General features: G+C 44.7%; 1 protein-coding gene across 1 annotated transcript in view; it reads right to left on the bottom strand.

Moving 5' to 3' along the window:
* GALNT17 (polypeptide N-acetylgalactosaminyltransferase 17) overlaps positions 1–27738 on the bottom strand; it is a 1810367-nt gene that overhangs the window by 1393508 nt on the left and 389121 nt on the right. The window contains exon 2 of the mRNA XM_086954581.1: positions 3609–3792. Coding sequence (XP_086810707.1) covers positions 3609–3792 — 184 coding nt within the window. The remainder of the gene's footprint in view (positions 1–3608; positions 3793–27738) is intronic.

The following is a 27738-nucleotide window of genomic DNA, read 5'->3' on the forward strand; positions in this document are numbered from 1 at the left end:
TTTTTCATAGAAAACATGAATATGTCAGTAGACCACAAATACGGCAGGGATAGCCACCAGTTGGTTAAAGATGTACACCTTATCTCTGTTACACCAAACACAAAGGATATGTCATCAATGCACACAATATATCAAGCATGGACTTCTAGTATACAATATCTTGGTAGACTTTTGTCAAGAAGCTGCATGATGCATTTAAGGTGGGCCCACACTATTCCAGGGATAGCTAGATGTGGGGCAGTCCAAGTTAGAGCTCCACTCCTCCACATGCAATTAATATATCCAACGTTTGTTATGTTAAAGGAACTTGTAAAGCGCACGTACACTGGACGGTTTAATTTAATGGCGTTGGAGTCCAGGGAATGCTGCAGCAGCAGGAGGAATAAAATAGTCATTGCCTGGCGGAACAGCCAGGTCTTTAACTGTTTCCTAAACAGCGCATAAGAGGTCGCTGATCTCATCTCCACAGGATGAGAGTTCCAGAATTAAGAGGCTAAGAGCACAAATCCTAGTCCCCCATGTTGCCTACGTTTAAAAGATGGGGTGACCAACAAATTCCGATGAGAGGACCTGAGGTCCTAAGAAGGGAAGTAGCGCTGACTCCCAGAGGATATACTTGCTGGACTGTTGCCATGAAGAGCTTTAAATGTGATATACCCCAGCTAAAATGCACAGCGCTTGGCCACAGGGAGCTAGTATAGGCTTTTATTAGATGTCTAACATGGTGCCATTTGGGATAGTGATAAATTAGTCTGGCCGCTTGGTTTTGCACCAGCTGTAGGCAATTTAATTGTTAAGCCGGGATACCCACATAAAGTGAGCTGGCATATTCAATGAAGTAGATTACCAAAGCCAGGATGACTAGGGTCAGGGCTTCTGTGGTCAGAAATATACTGATCTTCCTGATCCTTCGCAACTGGAAGAAACAGGAGGAGATCACTGACCCAATATGGGGGTTTATAGACAGGTCATTGCTGATCATAGTGCCCAGACTTTTGATTGACCATGCTGGGAGAGGACGGTTTTCCATTTGGAGTGGCCAGAAGTTGGAGTTCCAGGGGTGGGCTGGTCTACCATTAGGATCAGCTCAGTTTTATTGGGGTTTAGTTTTAGATGGTTAATGTTCATCCATTCACTGATAAATTTCATGGTGGATTGAAAGTTGGAAACAGAAGGATGCAGATTGATCAATCGGAGATCATCGGCGTAATTGAAGGTTCCAACCTCCCTTTCTCTGAGCGAGCAGATTAAGGGTTATTGATACACATTAAATAAAGAGGACTGGTTAGAGACAAGAACCCTGGGACACTACTGAGGTCAATTTCATTTTTGTTCAACAGCATTATCATGCATGCCTTATGTTAAGTACGTTCATTAAGTTAGAAAAGGCTAATTATTATTTGTATTAGACCTCCAGGTAACTGCAGCCTAATTAGAATTTGGCCTCAGACATGGAGACTGAAATGATGGGAGAACTCCCCCTGTACCAGGAAGACCAGGGTGATGTTACATCCAAGGATGTGCAGCTGTGCACCCCATTGCTAAGAGTTGGGAAACTAGGACGTCTGCCTGTGCTCAGGGAACAATGATTCCTGATTGGCCTGCTTGGTGGGAATTGATATCAAGAGTCTTCTAGAAGTTTCATTCATACTGAGTTTTCCTGAAGGACAATTTGTTCTGGATGTTTTAGAAAGACAGAGAGTGGGGGCTTTTGCATGAAATGAACTCTTACTCTCTTGACAGGGGACAGAAACCAGATTAGAGGCGGTTAAGTGCAAAGGAACATAAAGGTCGATAGAGGGATAGCAGATGAGCAAGAATGGGAGCCTCCAGGGAATGTAAGATTTATGGGTGGTACACAAGGCCTTAAAGTGCACACGCTTCTCCACAGGAAGCCACTTCAGTTTGTGAAAGAGGCAGGCAGCAGGACAGTATTTTGGACGACAGAACAACAGCCTAGCAACATAGCACAATAGTGTGGGTGCAATCAAACCCACGCACAACAGGTGAGATATTTGTGGGTTATTCAAAATTCAACATCACATCTCAAATAATGTAGTAGATAAGGGAGTGAACTTTTAATGCAGAAGATAAAGGAGTGAACGTACAAATGCATCTTTTCTACTAAATCCTTCTACGGAAGTCAACCCAAGAGTTGAGCTAACATGAGCTTTGGTAATGGATTGCTTAAGGTATTGCATAGTTGATATTGGTCCACCCGAAAAACATCACCAAACCTCCAAGATAGCCAACCAGGTAGCCAGGAAGTGCCTTAATTCACACCAACCAGGTGCTCTCTGATTCACAGAGACAAGGCCATGTCAAGACAGTCTTCAAAGCACTTCATTGGCTCTTAGGCTTTTCAGCAATACTCTAAAGTGACAAAGGTAACACATTTGTGCTCGCAAAAACAACATGAATTGATAAATAAATGAATAAATATGAAAAATAGTAAATGTTCAGCAGGAACATACGGCTCCGCTTGGGAATATGACCCTATTCTGAAATACAGCCAAGTTGTCCTAGAGGTCAGTCAATCTTCCATAATACAAAAAAATAGAATATGATTCGGCGTTGAAATACATCACCCAAACGGCTTGTCAACCACTGGCACAACCCCTAATCTTTTTAACTACAGGAGAAGTTGCATTTTATGATGGAAACACATCAGGCATTGCTTGCAGTAGGTTAATATGAGAAGACAATGACTTATAGACTACCTTGTGAAAGGCAGAAAAAGTTCATGCAACTGCAATGTCCAAGGAGGTGCTTTCAAACGAACATATAAGCTTACTCCTGAGGCTGCATAGCTATTTTGTATTATGGAAACCCCATATTTGTAATAACTAACAGTCAGCAAAAAGCATAAACATCAACTCAAAAGCATAAACATCAACTCAGAAAGCACTGCTAGTCAATCTGAGTTCTAAAATGTCTGATTCTATAAAATGAGTCTACATGAACTGTTCTTATGCACATCAATTTTGCTGATCTCGCTGAATTTAGAAAAATAATTAGCAGGTTGTTTATTTGCACCATTAAGGTAAACCCAGAGCACATAGATTATCTCTTCCAACCTATCAACAGTGGGTAACTTATAAGCTAAAACATTCAGGTTTGTATTATTAGCCAAATAAAAAGGCTTCTATGTTAAAACTATGAACGTTTTCAGGTAGTGCAAGGCAACTAACAACATCTAAATAAGTCTTCAATCCTTCTTTTTAATAAGTCATGTTTGCATATTGATCTGCCAAATTGTTTTGAGTCAGTATACATTTATAGAAGAGGATCCAAACAGATTCCCTTTGATGGGAAGAAGTTTAAAGAGCACACTTGCTAATTCCTCTGCACAATATCTTGTAAACCAAAAAGACAAACGTGATAAAAATTAATCTGTCTTTGAACTTAAACCTCTAATACTTGGTATGTCCATTTGTTAGAAACATTTAATATTATATGTTTTCGACCAATGCTTTCTTATATTTGTTTCAAAAACGCTAGCAAATTAAGGACAATGATTTGGATCAACTTCTGCTTGACATGATGGAGGTATTTCCTTCAATCTGGTTACAGGAGGCTAGAATATAAATTTTAATGAAAGTACTTACTTGGTTGGTCGATAATCTGGGATTGATCTGTCCAACGAAATCTTCTCACTGAGGTAGGTGTTGTAGCCATATTTCTCATGTGGCCCTTTTGCTTTTTCTGCCTCTTCGGGGGAAAGTGTGGCTGGAAGTCCCCCTTTACCCCGGCCACCATAGCCTTCAATGAGTCCCAAAGACTTTGATAGACCTTAGATGAAAGAAAAATGCATTTATACATTTCCAACACAAAACAAAAACCTTTAAAAATTACTAGTCTGCTTTAATTTATAAAATGTGTAGTTTGTCATCTAAGCTGGTGCAGGTACACAGATAGTACATTAAGAAGGTCATAGAAATGATCAGCATGGTACATTTTCTTTCATAAAGCTTCTCATGTTATGATTACATCACTATAAATTTGTTTCTGCAAATGGTAAGCTCTAGAAAACATCATTTCAAACTCCCATTAACCATGTTTTCAGTAACCTCTCCAACATTGATTCCAATACCTATGGAAAGAACAATATGTGAATTCGATGAGTGAAGTGACTTGAAGACTATCAATCAACAGAGAGAAAGAAACTCTAGTATCTACAAATGTTGGCTTCTTATTCCAGCAGTAACAGGAAAAATATCTAGCAAAGTTCCCCATAAAAATGTGTTAGAAATTGGTATTGTAGATTGACTGGCGTGTGAGCCTGGCCAAGCAGCAACTACAACCCTAGTCCCGGTAAGTTACAAGCCAAACCCAAAATAGACTGTGCTCACCCTCTGGTAGCTTAGAATAGAGCGGTCAGACTTAACTAGAAGTAAGCATGGGCGGAAAATCCGTTTCGCTCGCGGATTTTGCGGATTTTCGGTAAATTCGCAATCCGCGAGATTCGCGAATCTCCCGCAAAATCCGCAAATCCGCGAGCAGCGGATTTTGCTCGCACTGTTCGCGTGAGTTCGCGCCCCACGAATAAGTGCAAAATTGCAGAAATACGATCTTAGCAAAACTGAAAGTAACTACTTACCAGGTTCAAAAGTTCAGGCTCATCATTAGTAGCCATTTCCTGTAGTGCTTCCTGAGGGGCCCCTCCAGAGTTCAGTTGCCAGTTGAAACTATTATGTGACCCTGCTCTGAACCTCAGAATAGTTACACATATGCCACAAAGGTCCTGAATTACAGCTAAGGGAGACAAGCAGGAGCCAGGCTGGAAGTTCAAATCCATTAATCAGCCCCTAATGCATTATTGTCAGTTGGGGCAGGGCAGGTGTTGTAACTAATTTTGCAACAATGAAAGCACTTAGCAAGTGCAAAAGATCACTAATCAGGAAGCACTAAGGAAGCAGGTGCCAGCTAAAAAAATATTCTGTGACACATTAATCAGCCCCAAATTAATTCAGGTCACTTGAGGCAGGGAAGGTGTGCTTGCGTTGCCACAATAATGTACACTGACTGGACAACCAGAGGGTGCTGTGATGAAACAGAGGGTGGCATGGGTGGGCCAGAGGGTGGCATGAGTAGTCAGAGAGTGGCAGTGGTGACAGAGAGTGGCAGTGATGAAGAAGAGTGTCCCAAACAGGCTGGACACGTAGAAACAACAAGTTCGCGAAACTTGCGACCCGACAGGTAAGTTCGCAATTTGCGACATTGTAAAAAACCCTCGCGAACTGGCAGAAACCCGCGCAAACACAAAAAAAAATCCGCAAATTCGCGAGAATTCGCGGATTTTGCGGATTGCGAGTTCGCAAATCCGCAAAATTCGCGAACGCGAGATTCGCAAAATTCGCCCATGCTTAACTAGAAGGCAATGTGGAAAGTATTTATGCAGCACTTCAAACAGTAAAACTGGGAACACACCATACAAAAATATCCCACACCAAGTTTAGACAAGTAGTATGGATTTTAATAAACAAAACAAGACTAAAAGGATGGCAATCCAATTAGGGAAACTGGTGATATTGAAGTTCAAAAGTTTAGGCTTAAATAGCACTAAAAAGCACAAAGTGCCAACAAGGGACATATGGTAGTTCCAGACAGGGACAAAGTCACAATTTCAGGCTGACCACAATGGGTGCCTATAGGGACCTGGTTAGGCCTGCTGAACAAGGTACCTTACATCCTGGTTGTAGAGGGTTGCATGGGTGTGAGGCAAGGAAGCGTTGCACGGTCGTAGCGATGCACCTGTTACGAGATGTGGTGAGGCTGTGGTGCAAGGTTCAGTTGTGTGAACATCAAGCCCCTGTCAATCTGGGCTTGTGATGCAAAGTCTGGGTGTTGAGGATGCTGCGTACAGCTCAGGCGATGCGTTGGTTCCGATGAGCCGTGTTGCGGCGATGCAGAGTTTCAGAGTCGATATTGAGCTGCCATCTATGAGAGATATGAGAACCTTGATCGGAGATGCGCTGCATCGCCAGCAAAACCGCAGTTCTGAAGATGCTAGGGTGATGTGGAGATTTGCTGTGCCCAATCCACACATCAGCAGCAATGCATCAGTTCTGCTTTAGGATACACTGCTCAGCTAGAAGATGCACGTTCTGCAGAGAAGATGTGTTGGTTCTGCTGGAGAGCACCTCGTGCCCACTTTCAAGGGTCCAGGACTGGGGTGGCACCAATTGGCAGGGTAGACTCACAAAGGGCAAAGTTCGGGTACAGATGCAAGGTTATATATTGGTTGACAGAGCACAGCACAAGCAAGTTACACAAGTGACTCAAGTGAGTCAGCAATTCAATAAAAAACGATAGCGCAACTCCAGTAGTATAAGCAACAGGAATATTTTATTCGTAATTCTTCTCCAATGTTGAGATGTAGAGACAACACAAGAGCAGCCGACGAGTGTTTTGTCTTGAGACAACTTTTTCAAGGCTAAAATAACTATATTATGTCAAAAGTATAGTATGATGAAGCTTCTTAGATTCACAGGATAGTACTTGGAACACTCGTAAGGCTTCTCAGGCTCCTATATTTTCAGCGAGTCTGCTTTGCAAACATAAGTTTAATGAGGAATAGTTGGCCCACGATAAGGTCAAGGCTATAGGGTCAAAGCGTTCCAAGTTCGAAGCCCCTCTCTGCAGCGTATTGCAACGTAAGTTGCAAAAAAAACGCAATCTGAAGAAGGAAGTCAGCAACCTGGACAGTTGTTGGAAACTTCCCTTATAAAATAGTCACACGCCAATTCACCAATAGTGAATTGGCAATGTAGTAATTATAAGATCAAAGCAGGTCTGCTCGCTAAGTTGTAAAGAAAAACGCCAAGTAACAACCTCACGTGATAATGGTGTGCTCGAATCACTCCCAAGCGCAGGTAACCTGCCCGCGATATATCCTGTCCAGTCTCTCAGATTGAAGCCAGGTAGCTCGGATCTTATAATTACTACATTGCCAATTCACTATTACGTGTGACTATTTTATAAGGGAAGTTTCCAACAAATGTCCAGGTGGCTGACTTCCTTCTTCAGATTGCTGTTTTTTTTGCAACTTACGTCGCGATACGCTGCAGAGAGGGGCTTCAAACTTGGAACGCTTTGACCCTATCGCCTTGGCCTTATCGTGGGCCAACTATTCCTCATAAAATTTAGGTTTGCAAAGCATACTTGCTGAAAATATAGCAGCCTGGGCAGCCTTACGAGTGTTCTGAGTACTATCCTGTGAATCTAAGAAGCTTCATCATACTATACTTTCGACACAAAGTAGTTATTTTAGCCTTTAAAAAGTCGTCTCAAGACGAAACACGTGTTAGCTGTTCTTGTGTTGTCTCTACCTGTCAACATTGGAGAAGATTTAAGAATAAAATATTCCTGTTGCTTATACTTCTGGACTTGCGCTATCGTTGTTTATTGAATTGCTGACTCACTTGAGTCACTTGTGTAACTTGCTTGTGTTGTGCTCTGTCAACCAATGTATTGCCTTTTTTATATGAAGGTATCCTGTATATGTATATGTAGCATTGTGGATAGCACAGTGCTTGACATTGAGCACGCTGGAGAATATCCTATTTATCTCATAACTTTGGGGCAAACACATACAGAGGTGCTGGCTGCTGTGTACCACTGCCATCAAGCGTTTTTTGAACAGATGCAAGATTTTTGGAAGACTTTTATGTCCCTGAGGCTATGGATCAGGAGGCAGCCAACTAGCTCTTTATGTCACTCTGAGTTCTAGGTTGAAGAGAACCAGGTTCTGTCCTTTTCACATAGGCAAAAGGGCAGCAGGCAGCAGGTCATCACAGCAAAGCAGGAGACCAGCAAAGTAGCAGTCAAGTAGCGTGGCAATCCTTACAGCAATCTTTCTTTCCGGCAGAGTATCCATGGGTCCCAAAGTGTAGTGAAGTTGTTGTGTCTGAGGTTCAGTACTGAAGTGGGGGAGACTTCAAAGGCAAGCCTTTGATGTGCACAGCTGCCCCGGCCTGTCCTCCCTGGCTCCAGACTAACTACAGGGGGTAGCCAGCTCTTTGTGTGATTCACGTGTAAGTGAGGTTGGGTCCAGCTCCCCCCTCCCATCCTGTCAGGATAGCCCTCTCAGTCACACCTAAGCTTCTATTATGTGAAGCTGTCTAGTGGGAATGCACAAAGCCAAACTGCCAACTACACCAGTCATGTGACCAGAGGCAGAATGCAGGCACAACAAATCTAAGGCAAGAAAATGCCAGCTTTCTAAAAGTAGCATTCTCAGAATTGCAATCTGATGTCATCATAAATTAGGATTTTGTATTAAGATTCCAGAGAAACCAAACCTGAGCCAATCATATATATCTATTTGGAAATTACACTTATAAAATGTAACAAGGTTATCAAAATGTTATCCTATGGGAAATATAGGCCTTGCAATGGTAAAAAAACGAATGTAAGAGTTTTTCATTACCAGGACAAGCAAAACCTCAAAACACATGCCATGCTTTTTAAGTACATTGCACCCTACCCTTGGAGCTGTTCAGGGTTTACCTTAGATTTGGGCCTTGCAAGAGTTTTAACATGCCAGGTCGACATGGCAGTTTAAGTTGCTACACACACAGGCACTGCAATGGCAGTCTTGAGACATGTTTAAAGGGCTACTTAATTGGGTGGCACATTAGTAGCATTTAATTTAGAAGCCCTAGGCACAGGGCATGTGTAGTGCACTTTCCTAGGGACTTATAAGTAAATTAAATATTCCAATTGTGGATACACCAATTATCCCATGTTTTAGGGGAATGAGCACAAGCTCTTTAGCACTTTTTGGCAGTGGTAATGTTAGCAGAATCCTGAGGCAAGCAAAAACATAGTCAGCAAAAACGGGAGGTCTGAAATAAAAAGGTAGGGGAACCAGTGCAAGGATGCTAGCTCTAACACAATGCTTTTTGGGTCTTCTTCTATTTAACTTGCACCAAGATAGTGTGGTCAGTTCCATCTCTGCACAGTTATTGCTCTGCTCCTGTGGATTACTCTTGATAACTCATCAGATTGATGGATATACTTATAGCCTTGGCAAATCATATCTGATATATTACACCCCACATACCTACAGAGCATACTGTTGCAGGGATTCTGCACATATACAAAACTATGCGCAGGAAAACAGGACCCCAGTGTATAAGGATGTACCAACCTACCACATTAGTACCCAAAATCCCCAAACTGACTAGCTATAGTGTCTCATTCACTCTCCTCTAAATATCACGAAGCTACAAATGATTAGATCACCCAAAACACAACACTCCCGGCTCTCAGGAATCACGGGAGCAAGACATACTCTTCCACTCAGTCACTGGTACTTGTCCACAGTAAGAGTTGGCAGAGTCACGGAAATAGTTCAAAATGTTTATTTTGCCTATTGTGCTCTACAATACAGTATATGAGCCACTACCAGCGGCAAATTGCATAAACTCAACAGAGTTAGCATTGCAACAATTTCATAGAGTACAAAGGGGGAATTCATTATTTAAAGACAGTGGAAAAGGGACAATAAGGCCTAACCACCCTCCCCTTGACTGGAATAAGTTTATTTATATAAAAGAAGATCTCTGGGCTTTGATAGCAGACCCCGTACCTTAAAGCCTGAATGTAAGGTTTACATCATAGGAACAGCTGAGCTCTTCTCTATGGAACGGTTTTCTTCAAGTGTGTTAAAACAACAACCCACCCCGTAATATCAAAGCACGAGTCATCAGTATTGTATGCAGTGTGTAGCATGTTATGTCAAGGTGCTAGGGACAGAACAGAACAGAATAACAAGGCGCATTGTTTATCGACCTTGCACAACGTGTACAAAATAAACGACAGGAAAATCAGAGAACCCGAAAAGCAGCCCATTCTCATGTGAAAGGCACAAACAGTGTATTGCAAAAACAAAGTTATGTCGTAACATGCGCAAAAGCAGCATCATGGCAGCAAAGCTCATGCTAACTTTTAAAAAACAAGCACGATTGGTTGCTGACCCATTACAAACGCCGTGCAACTTAACGTGTTGGAAACCAGGGATAGTCCTACTGTGGAATCACAGTCCTCCCCTGCAATAAAACTTCTTTACCCTCCCGCTGACATCTGTAACTGAAAGGTAGGGTCCACAATTCATGTAGAAATGCACTACCGAATTGTTCAAGGCGGCAAATCGGAAAATGTTGCATGCATGGCTTAAATTGAAACAGCGAAAAAGGGAGAAAGATAACCCCATGAATTAACCAAACAGCAGTGTCAGTTTCCGCCCCCGAGAAAAGCAAGGGCTCTAATTGTTCGATATGCCAGAGTGTGTATGCAGCATCTTTCATGGACATACATATTTGTTTATCAGTTAGACTGAATGACAAAAAAAACAGTGGCATTTAAATAATCCCAAGGTGCTTTCCCATTGTAAGAGTTTGCAATGTCCATGCAAATTGCATAACAGATCTTAACTGATTTTGACCATTATATAACACAGATACATCACTTTGAACAATATCAATAACAGACGAAACAATATTACCCAACGTGTAAATTTGTGAGGAAAGTGTATTGATGCTATTGTCCACCACATCAAGGACCATTTTTATATTGGCTTGATCAATTTGGCGCAAACGAAGCGCTGCTTCTATCTGAAAAAGTTACCAAATTTCATTGTAAGCTACATAAATTAACCTCTTAGATCTTGGATTCCTCGGTCCAAAGATGAAGTCGGCCAGATTGATGTCACTCGCCAAGAGCGTAATGTATTGTTTCACTGATGTTAATGTTGAATGTTCCAACCTTTATTGATATAATTTGCCCACAGAGTATGTGGTGACCGAATGTGTAAGTGGTCTAGTCCGAGTGAAACCTGGGGGCCCATTAGGATGGCGGGTGGATTGCCCCCGCCAGGCTGACGGTGGCCACCGCCAGCCTGGCAGGGGCAATCTGCCCACCATCCGCACCTAAATTCCCCCCGCCATATTAGGATGGCGGGGGGACGGCGGCGGACGGAAAAACCATCTGCCGCTTTTCCGCCCTGGTCGCCTTGCGGCTGGGGCGGAAAAGGTGTAATATGGTGGCGGTGTCTGTAAGACACGGCCAGCCATATTAGCATGGGCATGTCCAAATGCCTTTCCGTGGCAAAAGCATGTGGAGACACCCTGCTGGGGTCCATTGTGGGCCCCCAGGGACTCCAGGGGGGTGGGGGGTGCACATGGGGGGTATCTATGGTACCCCCCAGCATTACAAAGTACAACATGGCAGGCACCGCGTGGTGCCTATCACGTTGTGCTTTGTAATGCATTGCATGTATCTTCAGCATTGCAGCGGGCAGTGCATTCAGCACCGCACGCCGCAAAGCTGAAGATACAGGATGCGCCCGCCACTGCGGCGGGCGCATCCTAATGCTCCCAACGGGACCCCCGTCCTTATGGCGGGCGGTCCCTAGACACGACAGGTTGATGGGTAGACAAAGTCTGCCCGTCATCTTAATGTGCCCCCTGGTGTTACATTATAAAACCGCAACTGGCATGCGTTTGGATTTGTTTGCCAAACCAACCTCCCTGATGAATCAATTTGAGAGACATTTAAAGTTTCATTTCTAAACAAAGCTTGTAATGCATCAATAGTGTAATTTGTCTAGGTACGCCAGTTGGGGAAACAGGCATCACAATGCGGGCAAAACAACACAATACCATTACAACGAAACTTTTACAACGTAAGATCCATTACAACGCATGCTATTACAACGCATTGCCATTACAACGCAGATGCTATTATAATGCATGCCATTACAACAGTATGGGTAATTATTTTTAATTTTAATATATTTTAATTTAATTTGATTACATTTTAATATCATTTATTTTAATTAAAGCCCTACACATTCCAAAACGAACCCTACTATTACACCCCCTGGAGTTAGAATAGTAATTCTAACTCTTACACTATACAACACTTACCCTACTATTACACCCCCAGGAGTTCAAGCAGTAAGAATAGTAATTTTAACCCCTAATTTAATTTAATATATTTTAATTTAATTTGATTACATTTAAATATAATTTATTTTAATTAAAGCCCTACACTATCCAAAACTTACCCTACTATTACACCCCCTGGAGTTAGAATGGAGTTAGAATGGAGTTAGAATAGTAACTTTAACCCCTACACTATCCAACACTTACCCTACTATTACACCCCCTGGAGTTAGAATAGTAATTGTAACCCCTACACTTTCCAACACTTACCCTACTATTACACCCCCAGGAGTTAGAATAGTAATTTTAACCCCTACCCTATCCAAAACTTACCCTACTATTACACCCCTTGGAGTTAGAATAGTAATTTTAACCCCTACACCATCCAACACGTACCCTACTACAACACCCCCTGGAGTTAGAATAGTAATTTTAACCCCTAAACTATCCAACATTTACACTATTATTACATTCCCATTAAGTAAAATACTTACCCATACATACGTTGTAATGGCATTCGTTGTAATAGCATCTGCGTTGTAATGGCATGCATTGTAATAGCATGCGTTGCAATGGATCCTGCGTTGTAAAAGTTTTGTTGCAATGGTATGGGTTGTGAATGTATGCGTTGTAATGTCATACATCTGCCAGTCGTCATATTCCGCTAAGGATGGAATGGATGGGGTATTTTAATTTTTTACAGTTGCCAAGCCGAAACAAGTGGTTTGGTACACTGTATCATTTAAAAACAAAATTTGAGCTGGGATGAGGCAGGCAGGATGCAAAGCCTCAGTTCCCTAAACCTGCCAAGGCTTCGTGTCCCAGATTGATTTTAAATCAACAGTCTCTTTCCTTTGATCCCAACCCTGTTTAGCTAATTTAGTCCTGAAGGAGTTGACGTCAATCAATTTAGTATGGGTCAATATAAATTTGGAGTGAGATGGCAATTGTAGTTTAAAGAAATTTAGAGTTTTATAACTCCCCTGTACTATAGTAGGACAATGTTCCCATTGAGTGTAATTAAAAGCAGGTTGTAACATGTTTGTTTTGTGCAAAAAAAGATGCCCATAATGTTAATAGTAAAAGAGATCACCATAATTGGCACAATTTAAATACAAATCTTCAGCATCAATAGCAGCATAATATTTTAAATCTTAAAACAACACATGTACTGCTTGCACATCCCAATTGTCAGAATGTATGTCCCGTGTTGCCACATCTCCTAATGAGACGTGAAACACGTATGGCACTCTAAGTACCTCGGTCGGACTGTGAATTTCGAAGGCTACTTTGTCCCAAACAATGCTATCAGCAGCCGGAAGTATCTGATCACGTTTCATGATATGGGACGAATTCCATTGACCAACTTCACAGCAGAACATTCTGGCAAATAATGACCATTAATGAGTAACAAGAACACTGTCACAAATCCAATTGGCATGAAGAGGAAAATCAGTATAAGCACCAACCAAATGTAGGTCTATAGAGGTACCAGGTACGTAATTTTGAACCAAGAGAAGAAAATACTTAATTTAGTCGGTGGGTCTGCCAAACTGGATGTCGAGGAGGAAGGATCAGAAGAAAGGCTGGCGTGATCTCCAAAGTAGCCACTAGTATGTCGATTAATCAGGGGTAGAAAAGCCACGTCCGCTTGAAGTAGTCGAGGACTGTTCAGCACCTTACTAATGGACTCATCAGCATGATATGTATACTTGACGTCCTTGGACCAAGATAGAGGACGGACAGGGGACTGTCAATTACAGTGTCCAACACTTCCTTAGGCACGCGAGGACCAGTAGAAGATGATGAAGTTAGTGCTTCCAATGAAATTGCATTGCACAAAACAGCAGGTGTGACACTATTCAGAACCGGCCACACGGTGTAACTTGACATTGTCCACTGAGATGTATCTCTTGTCATTGCGACCTGGTAAAGGTGGTAAAATGAATGTACGAGTACCCTTCAATCATAGCACTGGTGCACGATAAGAGGGACTAAGTTATTTTTCTTTTTCAAGCTTTTCTTGTACCTGAGCTCCGATTTATGGAAGCCAGCCGGCAACTACAATCAGCAGTGCTGCATAAGTGGAAGAGGGTAAATGTTCAGTTACATAGTTGTCATGGGTCTTTTGAAGATCCTGTAACACAGTAGAATGATTATCTATGTCAAAGGTTGCGGAAGCTGCCACAACGTCTAGGTCATCTAGGTATGGCAGAAACATTTTAATACCAAAGATCATTTTGTATGGGGTCTTCCCACCCAGAGTTTTTCTAGGGAAATTATTAAGTGCAAGTTGAACCCCATACAAGTGGGCCAGCCAGTTCCTGCCGGTACATAAGACTAGCTGTCAAGGATTGCTTTAAATCTCAGCTCATTCGCTCCACAATGGAATTGCCCTCAGGGCTGTATGGAGATGAAAACTGCACCAGCACCCCCATCGACTTCATCGCATCCTTGTTCACCTTAGAGGGGAACGCTGGATCTTGGACAGAATGGAAGGTGCCACAGGCAAACATCCCGACAAAGACACGCAAATCCCTGATGACATTACGAGCATCAGCACTGCATTGTGGCCAAACCCAAAGGCTTCTTGTGCACGAATCAATTGCAACAAATATATACTTACACACAGTATCAGAAGAGAGTGGACCACAGGGATCAGGATACACACTGGCAAAAGGTTGATTAGAAATACACAGCTGTGTTTGAGGTGGATGTGTGACCTTAGATGGTTTGATTTGCTGACAAATGTCATAAAAAATACATAATTACAGGTCTGTTTATATAAACCACTCCACCAGTAACGTTGCTGTAAAATAGAGACTGTCGCCGACATACTGGCATCTGTAGACACAATGCCTTCTTGTGCAGCTTTGATCAAAGCAAGTCTGCGGTATGAGTTGGGAATCACCACAACTGAAGGAATCATAGCATAAGGAACCTGTTTGGGAGTTATGTGATTAGAGTATTTCGAAGGGAAAGCCTAAGGATAAGCAGTCCCTCATAGCAGCTACAGCTGCCAGAATATAATTATCTATTTTAGTCACTGATCTCTTAACTGCTACTAGGAACACGTGGCTACTGCAGATCTAGCTGCTTCATCAGCCAAAGAATTACCGAGAGCATGTGCTCCCACACGCTGAGATATTGTTTAACCCCTTGCATGCATCAGATGGCCCCGTCCATCCGTCATCACAGTGGGCGTGTGTGGAGGATGGCAGGGGGGGCATCTGATCCCCACCCACTCATGAATTCCCCAGCACCGCAGCGGAATTTGCACTGCGGGCAAGGGGTTAAGGTCTGCCACTCGAACCCAATGCGTTTTATGCTTAATTGCACTGCCTTTAGAGTCTCAATAGTCATTCCGAGACCAAAAGAATAAGTTGTCATTAAAAGACCAGAAGCAGTAATAAGAATCGCACACAACAAGAGTATTCACATTTGGATCAGCAAACTCGAGAGCAAGAGCACACAGCTCTGCCAATTGTGCTGAATAGTATCCAAGTGCCTGAGTATGCACAAAGGAAGACTTAAAGTCTCCATTGACAATTTTTTGGAAACCTAACTAGCGTAGGTAGTTGAGTAGTTTACTACTAGGCCTCCCAAGAAAATGGTTATATATTTCCTCGAAATTAGATGAGTTTTAAAAAACTGCTCCTCTCAGTTTCTCTGAGGATTGCCGCTAGACCACAAGGGAATAGATCTGGAGAGTGTGAATGCTTTGAAGAAATGTATTGACTGTGAGGTTTGATTATTCATGTAGTTGGGGATTCCAGTGTGTGGTTTTAAATTTGTTCCTTCCATTTATAAAATTCTTATTTATTCTGTTTGGAGCTTACCTGACATTGGGCGGGGTTCTGAGGCAACATGTGAAAAATCGAACCATATGTCAATTTGAATATAATGTGTACTTATGACATACGAAATTGAAGAAACTATTCAAAAGCCTCAGACCCCTAAGTAAATTGTCTATATATTGAATACAGGACTTGTAAATCTATAAACCAGCAAATAGATTGTGTAACCCGAATGAATTTTCTTTTTACAACAGATTTGTCACTGGTGTATCTTTTATGAGCTGTGTCTTTCCCCCTCTTCCTCGACGTGCAAGCCCTGATGAAGGTGCGCCCGTAGATCTGGGCCTGGCACCGAAACGCGCGTTGGCGATACCTGGCTGTGGGATCCTGTTTTATCGACCTGGACTCTTTAGTAGTTCGCTCTCCAGGCTCCGCTGGATCTCTCTTTTGTGTCATTTTGGGAACTACGTTGAGGAATTTACTGTGTATGTGGAACTTGCATGAATGTTTATGTGTGACTGAAGTACCAGTGAATGTATGGGTGTGGAGAGGTTGATGTGGGGAAACTATGTTATATTATGTATATTTATTTTGGCAATAATTTCCTATTAATATGTTGAGTTGTTATGATGTCTTATGCTTTGAATAGCGAATATGTGAATCAAATATGATAAAAAGAAAATAAAGATTTTGTAAACGTATATTTGAAATTCCTTCATCCCCGTGACTCTTCTATTGCCCCCCCTCTTGTGAGCTCCTGCATAATACATATAAACTTGTGGATTCCTTGTGAGCCATTGTTTTATTTATGTGGGTGGACTTTTCCCCTAACAGTTGTGTTCTCTTCCCCTGACGTCTGCCCGTACTCGTTGCAGGGGGCCCCTCTGATTATTGACCTAGTTACGGAACCTTTAACCTAACTATACCTGTCCTTTAACTCAAATTTTTTTCATTGACCTTCTAGGTTTTTTTTAACGCAAAGTAATATTTTATTACCAATTGTAAATCCAACCACCCTCTGCACATGCAAAGCCCCCGCAGCAGCCAGCCCCATGCTGTGCACAGCCTTTGGCCATGCATGGTGGGTGGTTACCAAAAAGGCCTGGCTTGTGACCACGCTCTGTGGCAAACCCCAAAAGCAGCCAACCCAGTACTGCCCAGGATGTTTAGTTGTGCATAGCAGGGATTTGGCCACAGGGCCTGGCAATGGCCGGGCTGTGCAGTTAACCTTCTTCATGCAGCCAACCCCCCCAGAGGCAGCCTACCACATGCTGTGCAGTGCCTTGGACCATTCATGGTGGTGGGTTAGCTGCAGACATTCAACCCAAACGCTGCGCAAAGCCTTCGGGTGCCAATGGTGGGGGGGGTTGAGTCTTTGCCACATATAATTGTACAGGGGAGGGGCATATGGGCCCCACCCCAAGACTTCTTGGGCCTTGAGGACAGCATCCCGCAGGGTCCTATGCATTTTAAAGGGAAGGCTGCCCACATGGCTACTGAAGCAGTACTTTCTTCTATTTAACTCTATGCTCAGCTGTCTGAGTGTTTCCACTCAAAATTATAAACCAACTTCAAGTGCCTTTTTTTCTAGCTCTAAGACTCTAGGGGCCATATTATCAAGAAAGGTCGATACATTATCGCCGCTTTTATCGGTAGGAAACTGCCGCTAAAGCGGCGATAATGGGCTTGATAATATGCCCTTGTGAATTCACACAGTAGCCCAGGTTAACACCAGAACCTGGGCTTCTATGGGAATTCACAAGGGCATATTATCAAGCAAATTATCGCCCTTCCTAAAGACCTCACATCCATTCAACTATACACATGTCTAGTCCAACTAGTTCAAATCTAGCCTCCTTAAACCTTGTCTCTCACAAAGATATACCTTCTAAACTCTCCTCTGGATAACAGCTTGACTTTTGGGATGAAAGAATTGTATTGTCATCTTTTGCTCCTTATCGTTCCTCCTTGTGTATTAGCCAGTAGCTGATCCTACTTCTTCCTTACTATTATGGGCCTATCTCTTTCATTCCATTCACCACTGCAACCACTGAGAGCACAGGTAATCAACTGCTATCCTCTTACATAGAAGAAAATAACTTCCTAAATGCTTTACATTCAGTCTTTATTCCTAGATTTGGCACTGAGACAGTTCTGATCTAAGTCCAAGAAAATAGAATGATCTTAGAGGCAGGAGGAGATGCAAATCTTCTTCTCTCCAACTCCTCTGTGGCATTTGACACAGTGGCAGATAGCATCTTTTTGTATTGTCTATCATGCATTAGTGTCACTGGCATTACCTGGGCCTGGATTTAAGCTTTTCTAAATGCCACTCTCTCACTTTGTCCTTAGCTCCATTGGTTAATCAATTAAGGAAAAGCTTTCTGGCATTCCACAATGTTCTGCTTTTAGTCCTGCATTGTTTTAACATCTACTAATTGCTACTAGCTGACCTTATGTGGACTCTGAGATTAGAGGGGATGCTCATTAATCTACAGGACCTGTTCAAAATCTGTCCCTGTGCAGTTGCCAGTTGGATGAACTCTAATTCTCTCCATTTAAATATGGAGAAAATAGAGATCTTTGTTTTCATTAGCACATCATCCTGGCAAACTACCTAATGGTTTAGGTCTTTGGCCCATCTGCTATTCCGGCTTCTTCTGCTCGCAACCTATGTATATATACATGTATGTGTATGAGTGAGTGTTTCAGTGTGTGTGTGGCATAGCAGAGTTTCCGTTGAAAAGGCATTGTTGATTTTTATTATACCTTTGATGTTGCTTAATGAATTGTCATGAATCTTTACAAAAACTTGCCTCACTGTACATTTCATTCATATTTCCAATTTCAACTCTAATAGGATTCTTTACTCCTCAATACAGAAAAACAATCTGGACAGAATTACACTAAACTTGACATGTTAGAAGAAATGTAGTCATGGAAGCACGTATCTTTTTTTGTTTGGTGTAAATGTGTTCAGTAGTTTTTGAAAAATTGTCATTTAAAAACATTTGGGTGAACTCAATTGCTAAAAATGTCCTAATACCTGGACCGTTATTTCACTGAGGAGGGCTGCAAACCTGGCTTCAGTCCTCAGGAGTTGTAGAACTTGGCGCCTGGTTCGAGGTTCCCAGCTCATCCCCCGAAGGTTGGAGAATGAGAAAGCAAGGCAAGCTTCTTCGCCAGGGACTGTGAACTCAGGGCAAGCTTTATGCATCTTGTCTGGACCTTCTGCAAGGTTCCAGGTCTGCAGACCCCTAGGAGGGTCCAACAATGATCAATGACTCAGCAAGCGTTTGTGAATCCTAGGATAGTGCCTGCAAACACCAAGGAAATATGCAAGAAAAAATAACCAGGACTTTGTAGCCAACCCCCAAGACAGCAGTGGTGAGTCTCCTTTTGAAATGTTGGGCACCGGGCCTGCTTGAAGGCTGTGAGCGGGGGGGGGGGTGTCTGTAGGCAAGGCTCTTCAGTTACCCTACACAGTGTGGTTTGCCTGCCCACGGTGAGTTGGGCACAGGGCCTGGCCATAGTAAAGCCATGGCAAGCCCCCTACACACGGATGCAGCGGAGATTGGCTGCCCCAGGCCATATCAGGTGGGTTGGGAGCACTGCCAACCCCTGCTGTGTATGGGTGAAGGCCATCCACAGTGAGGGGATAGCTGCCAGCAGCAGGGTAGGACCAGGGCATTGCCAAAGGCAAGGCGCTATGATGAACTGGTACAGGTAGCCCTCTCTGCGGCGGATTTGGTGCCTGGCCAGGCCCTGCGTCCAAGCCCCACTGCATATGGATGAAGGCTTTTTGCAGCAGATCTTCCCTGTCCACTGTTGTTGGGTACAAGAAAGAGTTAGATGAGGTATATCATCACAACATCCCAATAAGCACAGAAAAATTCAAAGTTGAAGTAGAGTTATGGTGGCAAATAAAAACCAAAAGCCAACTTATGCTTTTGACCTCATAATATTTATGCCAATAAGAAAGAACAGCTAATAGCAAAAAATAATTAATTGAGAGTACATAACTAATACATAATTCCCCATTCATAGTCATCTCAGTCATAGTACTAGGGATAGTATAATATTGTTGTTACATCTTTTAGAATATTTACAATATTTGTCACATCAAAGGTGAGGAGCACTGCATATGGAATGTGACTTATGGTTGAATGCCTATTGTTAGAGTTATAGATTGCGGTTCCTATTAGAACGTGAGAATTTCAGTGTTTTTGTAAGTTTTAATTCCCGACTTCAGCACTTTAACTGTGTTGTTCAGTGAATATTTGACCGTTTTTTTAACCTACGTTTAAGTGTTATAACCAAACTTAACCACAAATTCTCTTTAACCTCTGTAAATATATATTTATTTATTTATTGCCATTTTTAAAGCGCGAACAAATACCCACAGGCGTCTCGGCGCTAAATATATATATCTCTGAGCAAGGACGAATCGAGTCCGAAACGCGTCAGATTTGAAGCCCAAATAAAATAAAATTGGTGCCTAATTCTGAAGGGTTTGTGTCTTCTCTGTTCCCTACATGAGGTGCATGAGTACAGAGATTTCTTGAAGCTTGTCGATATATATATACGTTGTGAAGCTCCAGCCTTCTTTAGTGAGGAGTGGTCGGCGAGGTAGCGAACTTCAAATATCCCACAACAACTGATGAAATGTCCTAGTACATGAGATATTCCACAGGCCGATGGCACTTAGGCATGACTGGGGTGCTTATGGTTAGCGCGAGGGCAGGCTGCACAGCAGCAATTACGGACACATCAGCCAGTAGTCTGGTTGGAAGTGACACCTCAAGCGGTCGACCTCCCCCATTTATTAACTCCCCGTTGGCCACGCCTGGCCTGCGGATGGAGGATGCGTGCTACGCCAACAACTAGACTGCAAACATTGCATCCCTATCCAACTTAGTCCTTTTGAATGTTCTTTAAGTCCACACACATTGATGCCCACGGGCCCTCGGGCGCCCAGGGTCTTGTGAACAGGCATAGTCTCTCAATCTCTGGCTCGGGCGTGGATTTGGCCGCAGATGGTATTGTTGTGAGCCAGTGCGCCCCTCTCGTCTGGACGAATCCGGACTCCCCGGGCCTGTCTCGAGAGGAGGAGAGGGACAGGTGTCTTGAGTTTCATCGGACGGGCCGGTGGTAGGCGCCTCGGCTTCATCATCAGCTTCGTCAGTAGTTCGGGCTGTCGGTTGGTGGATGATGGTCTCCGCGTAATGTTCTGGCGGGACTTCCTTGAACCACAACGCGTTCTGGGATACTTCCTCCCTTCCCTTTCGAGCGGTTGTTACTGAGCCATGGGTTGCTGTTACTGTCCAGGCGCCAGGCTCATAACGCGTCTGGAATTTTCCTCCTTGGCGTCTGTTTCACAGGATGACCGTCGCTCTAGGTCTGAGCCGTCGGGGGTGGCTCGGCGGCGTCTGCTCGCCTCTTGGTTCTGCCGCCGTCTTCGTTCTGTGTCAGGGGGGGGTGACGACCATTCTGGTGTGGTTGGTAGGAGGTCTCGCCGCGGTCCTTGGAGCATCAGAGCCCACGGGCTCCGTTGGGTGTGCAATGGGGGTTGCTCCGGGATTCCCTCAGGAACTCATACAGCCGGTGTTCTGGGTCCGCTTGTTCCACTGTGGATATTCTGAACATCTTGTTTAACGTATGCATGAATCTTTCTACATCCCCGTTTGCCTTGGGCCATTGAGGGGAGATGCGTTGATGAGCGATCCCACGTTGCTGGAGGAATGTGGCGAATTCAGCCCCTTGGAATGGGGGACCGTTGTCACTGCGGACTTCTTGTGGGAATCCGAACATCGCAAAGATTTTTTCTAGGACAGGCCCTATGTGGACGAACGCTGTCGACTCAATTGGCTCGACCACTGGGTATTTTGAGTAGGCGTCCACAATGACAAGTGTGTGTCGACCCCCTGGGAAGCTACCGAAGTCCATGCTGATCTTTGACCATGGTACTGTGCAGGCTTCTTCGGTGATGACCGGTACAGGCTTCTCCGGACCTGCAGTCATTTGGCAAGGCATGCACTGCCTGACACACTCCTCCACCATTTCTTCCAACTCCGGGAACCATACTTTTTCTCTCATTCGCGACTTCATTTTGACAACGCCTTGATGTCCTCCGTGAGCTAATTGGACAGCTCACTGCGTGTGGCTTTGCGGGATCACTAGCCGAGGTCCTCTCCTCAGGATGCCGTTTCCTGTGGCGCTCAGCTCGTGGCAAACCGGCCACATCTTTGTGAGCAGCTCCTGATCTTCCGGGGTCCAGCCATTTGCTTGTCGCAGGTAGTCAGTCCTGGAACCCTCTTGTACCGCTCTGACGGTCTTGGCGTAGACCGCGTTGGTGGTGCCGCTTCCTTCACCTCCTCGAGAGACATGCGTTGGAGGCACGAGGTGAGGGCTACCCAGTGTGCGAACTCTTCGCAGTCATCGTCTTCGTCTTGGTGATCCGCTGGAGCCGGGTGTCTTGAGAGGAAATCGGCCGGGTTCTTGGATCCTGGGCGGTATGTAACTTCCATTTCATAGGGTTGTAGTTGGACGGCCCATCGTTCGATTCGTGGTGGTGGATGGGGTGCCAGTGGCTGGTGGTCTGTCACCATGGTGAATGGTTGCCCTCTCAGGTAGAGGTGGAAATGTTTACAGGCCCACTTGATGGCGAGCGCCTCGCGTTCTATCTTTGCATATCTGGCTTCTGTCGGGGTGAGGGCCTTGCTGGCGAAAGCTAGTGCGGCCCACTGGCCTGGTGTCTGCTCTTGTGTTAGTACCGCGCCTAGACCTACGGGGCTCACGTCCACCAGTACTTCCGTCGGTTTGGCCGGGTCAAAGTATGCTAGCGTAGCATTTTCTAGGAGCGCATCCTTGATACTTTGGAAGGCCTCTTCTTCTTTCGGCCCCCACTGCCAGGCATGTCCGTCTTGGTGAGGGCTCGAAGCGGTTCACTCCTGGTGGCGAGTCCGGCTATGAACCGCCCACAGTATGTAGCCATACCCAGGAAGCTTTGCACCTCCGTCGGCGTGGTAGGGGCAGGGGTGTTTTTGATCACATGTGATTTCCGTTCGTCGACTTGGATGCCATCTTGGTTAAACACGTATCTGAAGAATTCCAGGGAGGGTTGGAAGAACTGGCACTTGTCCCGATGGAGTGTCGCCCCATAGGCATTGAGGCGTTTCAGGGTTTCACAGAGGTGTTTCTGGTGATCCGCGGTGGTGGCAGAGTGGATGAGTATATCGTCACTCACGTTAAGCACTCCGGGCAGCCCTGACAGTAGTTCCCTGATGGTATTCTGGAACACTTCTCCCGCGGAGGATATGCCGAAGTTCAACCTCTTGTACCTTCGGAGACCCCGGTGTGTGCGGAAGGTCGCGATAAAACGGCTCTCCTCCACCAGGGGTAGTTGGTGGTACCCGGCATTCAGGTCGATCTTCGAGAACCATTTGGATCCGTTGACATCTGCGACAATGTCATCCATCGTGGGTGTTATATGGCGTTCTCTTTTTATTGCCTGGTTGGGTAGGCGCATATCTATGCAGAGACCAATGGCTCCTGGCTGTTTTGCCTTCTCCGCGATGACCATCGGGGATACCCACGGGGTGGGTCCAGATACCTTCTCGATGACCCCTTGCTCTTCTAATTTTTTTAATTCCTGTTCAACAAGGGTTCGAAGGTGAAAAGGGATCCGACGATGTCGCAGGGAGACTGGTTTGACTGACTGGTCTATGTGTAGTTTGATGGGCTCGCACTTTATGCAGCTTAGACCTTTGAACAGTCCGTGAAATTGTGCTAGGAGTTCTTCTACCTGATGTGTTCTGATTCTTCTGGCAAACGCAATAAGCATCAGGTCTTCGGTCGTGTGACTGCTCAGGAGGGTATCGGCCTCTCTGTCAATTACGTGGATGGTGGCAGTTACCTCGAGGTCGTCTGCCTTGATTGGCACCAACATCTTTCCTTTTAGTGGCAGGGGTGTGTCTGACCAGTAGGCAAATATCCTGGAATTGGACGGGACTACTGGCGGGCGAGGGCGTAGCTTTCGGTACTGCTGTAGGCCCATGACGTTGACTGTGGCCCCAGTGTCGATGACTGCTTTGACATCTATTCCGGCTACCTGCACTACGCATGTCGGCTGGGGTCTGCGTCGTTGTTTCAGTTCTTTTGCAAACAACACTATGTATGCCTCCTCGTCATCGTCGGCTGACGAGTCTTCGACTGTTGGCAGGTATCTCACGGGTTTCTTCGGCACGTCCCCCGGTATTTCAGTGTCTGTGATCGACAGATGTCGGACTGCTCTCACAGGTCGTCTCTGCCCACGGAAGTTCCTGGCGTTGTTGCGCCGTCTGCCTACAGCCGCAAAATAGTTGGGGATGCCACAGTTTGTGCAGGTCTTCCCTTGGGCTGGGCAATCCTTTGCCGCATGAGTTTTGTGGCCACAGTACCCATATTTCGTCCTGGGTGTCTCCGCTCTGGGCCTTCGGAATTGGTTGCTTCTTTGTTTCATTCTCACGGCAACCGCCCTCTCTGTCTTGATGGCTTCCACTTTCCCTTGGGGCTTGGTCAGCGCCTGGTCCATGGCCGTGGCTCTAGCATCTGATAGGTTGTGCGATCTGGCGAGTATCAGGATGTCCTCCAACGTGATTCTTGGTTTCCGTAGTATGAGGCCATGTTGCGTCTTGTCACGGCATCCTTGGATGAGTTGCCTCGTAATCGCCTGTGGTTGGTCTATGTCTGTGCACTTGCTGACTAGTTCTCTGACGCGGGCGTAGAAGGTGACCATGGGTTTCCTTCCCTCTGGCGTGCCTGACCTAGCTTGAAGACTTCAAAATCTGGGTTTAACTGCGGGTCAAAATGGTTATTGAGTGCAGTTACGGCGGCATCATAGTCATCTGCAGGTCCAGTGTTAGGGAGATGTTTAAACAACTTGAATATTTCGTCCCCGGCATAATGAAGGAGGAGCGACCTTTTGACCATAGTAGCCATTTCTCTAGTCGCGCTGAAGTAGTTGTCCAGCAGTTCTATCCAGATTTTCCATCGGGGGCCGCCGATGCAGGGTTTTCCACCTCGCTGAAGTGGGACAGGACCCCTGACGCTGCGTGCTGAAAAGGAATGCGGACCGTCGTGGCGGCCTCATCGTCTACCATGTCGGCTGGTTGTGGCGTGGTCTGATCAGGAGTACTGTCTCTCTGGGTGAGCCTTGTGCTGTGGGGGGGGGAGTGGCTTCGGCATTCACACTCGTTTGCGGGCAAACCTGGCGTTGGAGGGACCTATGCTTCCACCCCCTCTCCTTACTGTATGCTGGTCTTCGGCACGGCTTGTTTCCTCCTTTTCTCCCTTTTCCCTTTTGACCACGTGACGGTGGCGTGGTCACTCCGGGCTCCCTCAGGCGTTTACGCGGGGTGGAGAGGCGTCCGGGCAGCAGCAGGCTGGGGTCTCCAGGTGCGTGGGTTATGGAAACCCTCAGTGGGGCAGTTCCAGTCCACCAAACCTTTCAGGGTGTCACCGCAGCCTTGAAACGGGTGTTTTTGGACCTCACGCAAAATGCGTAAGGTTTGGCACCATCTTCCGCGACTCACGTGAGATGCGTGGGACTCACCGACGTCGTGCGCGATGTCCTCTGATGAATGCAGGTCCCGGCGGGGAGACTCCCTCCGGGCTGACGGTGAGGCAGAAGGTCGTGCAGCAGGCACTTGGAGGTGGCAGGTAGGCGGGCAGGCACAGGAGCAGCTGCAGGTGGGGAGCGGCAGTCAGCAGGCTCAGGGAGACTCGGGCAGCAGGCTGGGGCGCTGCGGTGCCGCATGGGAGGGCTGGATGCTCCACACAGGGACGCAGGGCACGGGCGAGGTTTGGGCCCCCTCCGCTCGTCGCCAATGTGATATTCCACAGGCCGATGGCACTTTGGCCTGACTGGGGCGCTTATGGCTAGCGCGGGGGCAGGCTGCGCAGCAGCAATCACGGACACATCATCCAGTAGTCCGGTCGGAAGTGACGCCTCGACCGGTCACCAACCCATTTATTAACTCCCCGCAGGCCACCCCTGGCCTGCGGATGTAGGGATACGTGTCACGCCAACAACTAGACTGCAAACATTACAGTACACATCATCCAGGCAAATTACTAGCAGAGCGTATGCTTATTCACACACAGATAACAGCACTCCTTGCTCACGGGTTAGGCTAATGTGTGTTCAGAGTCTATTTAAAGAGACATAGTTTATTTATAATTCATAGACATAAAGGACATACTATGCATGTATGTTCTAGTTTTGTAAATCAAAAATGCACAGTGACGTTAATTCAAAAAAGCTGTATCAAGAGTAGCATTAATGCATGCAAATATCTTACATTGCATACCATGTGACGATAATCACTATTGGACACCGTGATATCAGTTGCCGGAATTCATATTATATAAAAAGTGCATCTAGAGGCTGTCTGACACTTTAATTGACATGCCAGGAGACGAACAAAAAACGTTCATTCGATCTAATCTGTTAAACTATTGTGCTCCAGTGAGCATCTCAATATTGCCACTGTTCTGTATTCATAGTGGATGTTTAAACAAATGCGTGATCAGTATAGCACATTGTCTATGGGAGAAACAGTAAGAAGAAAATAATTGTTCCCCAGTGGGCCAATATGGCATCTATATCAAAACAAGTCAACTCATAACTTGCTTTTGCGCAAGGTACAACTTATCAATTCAGCAATTTGGGCAAATAAACGTGAGTTATTCTGCCTGATTGGTGTCAAACAATATCTATAAATGTGTATAACAGTAAAAACAGCATGGTGCCAAATCAATAATGGTTGCACAGTAAACTTCCTAGGATCTTCTAACTCTTGTCAAAATGTATCCATGCACTTTCTGACTCAATCTAGGTGTGGCGGCTTCACTGCTTAGTAGAATATCTCCATCTAGAACAGATACAAACATAGATACCAATTAAAACCAAATGAGAACAAACACACTTAATAAAAAAGGCAAAAGCCTATTACCCAGAGGAAGGAGGTTAACAATAACAAGGCACAAATTAGCCTAAGTGGACAGCCATCTCATCATCAATATTCATGCCATTCAGATATAGGGTGTTATATTCAATGATCATCCTTGACTCAAGTCTTCTTAACTCTGTGGTGCTGTCCCCCCTCTCATCCTTTTAGGGATCGTATCAAGTACCACAAATTTCAAAATGTTACTGTTATGGGAATGGTTTGTTTGGAAATGTCGTGCCATGGGGTAGTTTCTATCGTTATTACAAATGACCTGCATATTCTAAAGGATATGGTTTTTGTCCCTGTGAATAGTACTTCCTTTCAGAAAGGGTAGTATTTTTGGACACTGAAATCTATGTACACAATAATGATTTGCAAACTACCTTGGATCGAAAGGAGACATCCACGAGCGCCACCTTACATGCTGGGAGTTTTCACAAGACATCTATCATTAAAAATATCCCATATGGGGAATTTTTGAGAATCCGTATAATATGTTCAGAGGAATCTGAGTGGGAAAATCATAGTAAAAAAACAGCATTTTGATTTAAACATCGTGGTTACAAAGATGATATCATCAAAAAGAGATGAATAAGAGCAAATCAAAAAAACAGACAGAACACATTAAAGATAAAATCAAAATCACAAACCACTGAACAACCAACCACAGAACCCGTAAGATTGATCATGGACTATTCTTGTGAATCAAAACAAATTGCTCAGGTACTGCGAAAAAAATTGGAAACTATTACAACTTGACCCAACAGCAGGAAAGATAATGGGAAATTATGCAAATATAACTTTCCGTAGACCGTTGATTCTCGAGGACAAACTAGTCCACAGTCACCACCAAGGCCTTGGCAAATCAAAAGGAATACAACAGCTGAAAACAAAGGGTTTTAGAAAATGTCATAATTGCAAGGTGTGCCAGATCGCTAAGAACATGAATCAAGGGAAATTACCAAGCAACAAAACATAGCAAATCAGGGATCTGAAAAC

The sequence above is a fragment of the Lissotriton vulgaris genome, chromosome 2_1, assembly GCF_964263255.1.
Source record: "Lissotriton vulgaris chromosome 2_1, aLisVul1.2, whole genome shotgun sequence".
Lineage (NCBI taxonomy): Eukaryota > Metazoa > Chordata > Amphibia > Caudata > Salamandridae > Lissotriton > Lissotriton vulgaris.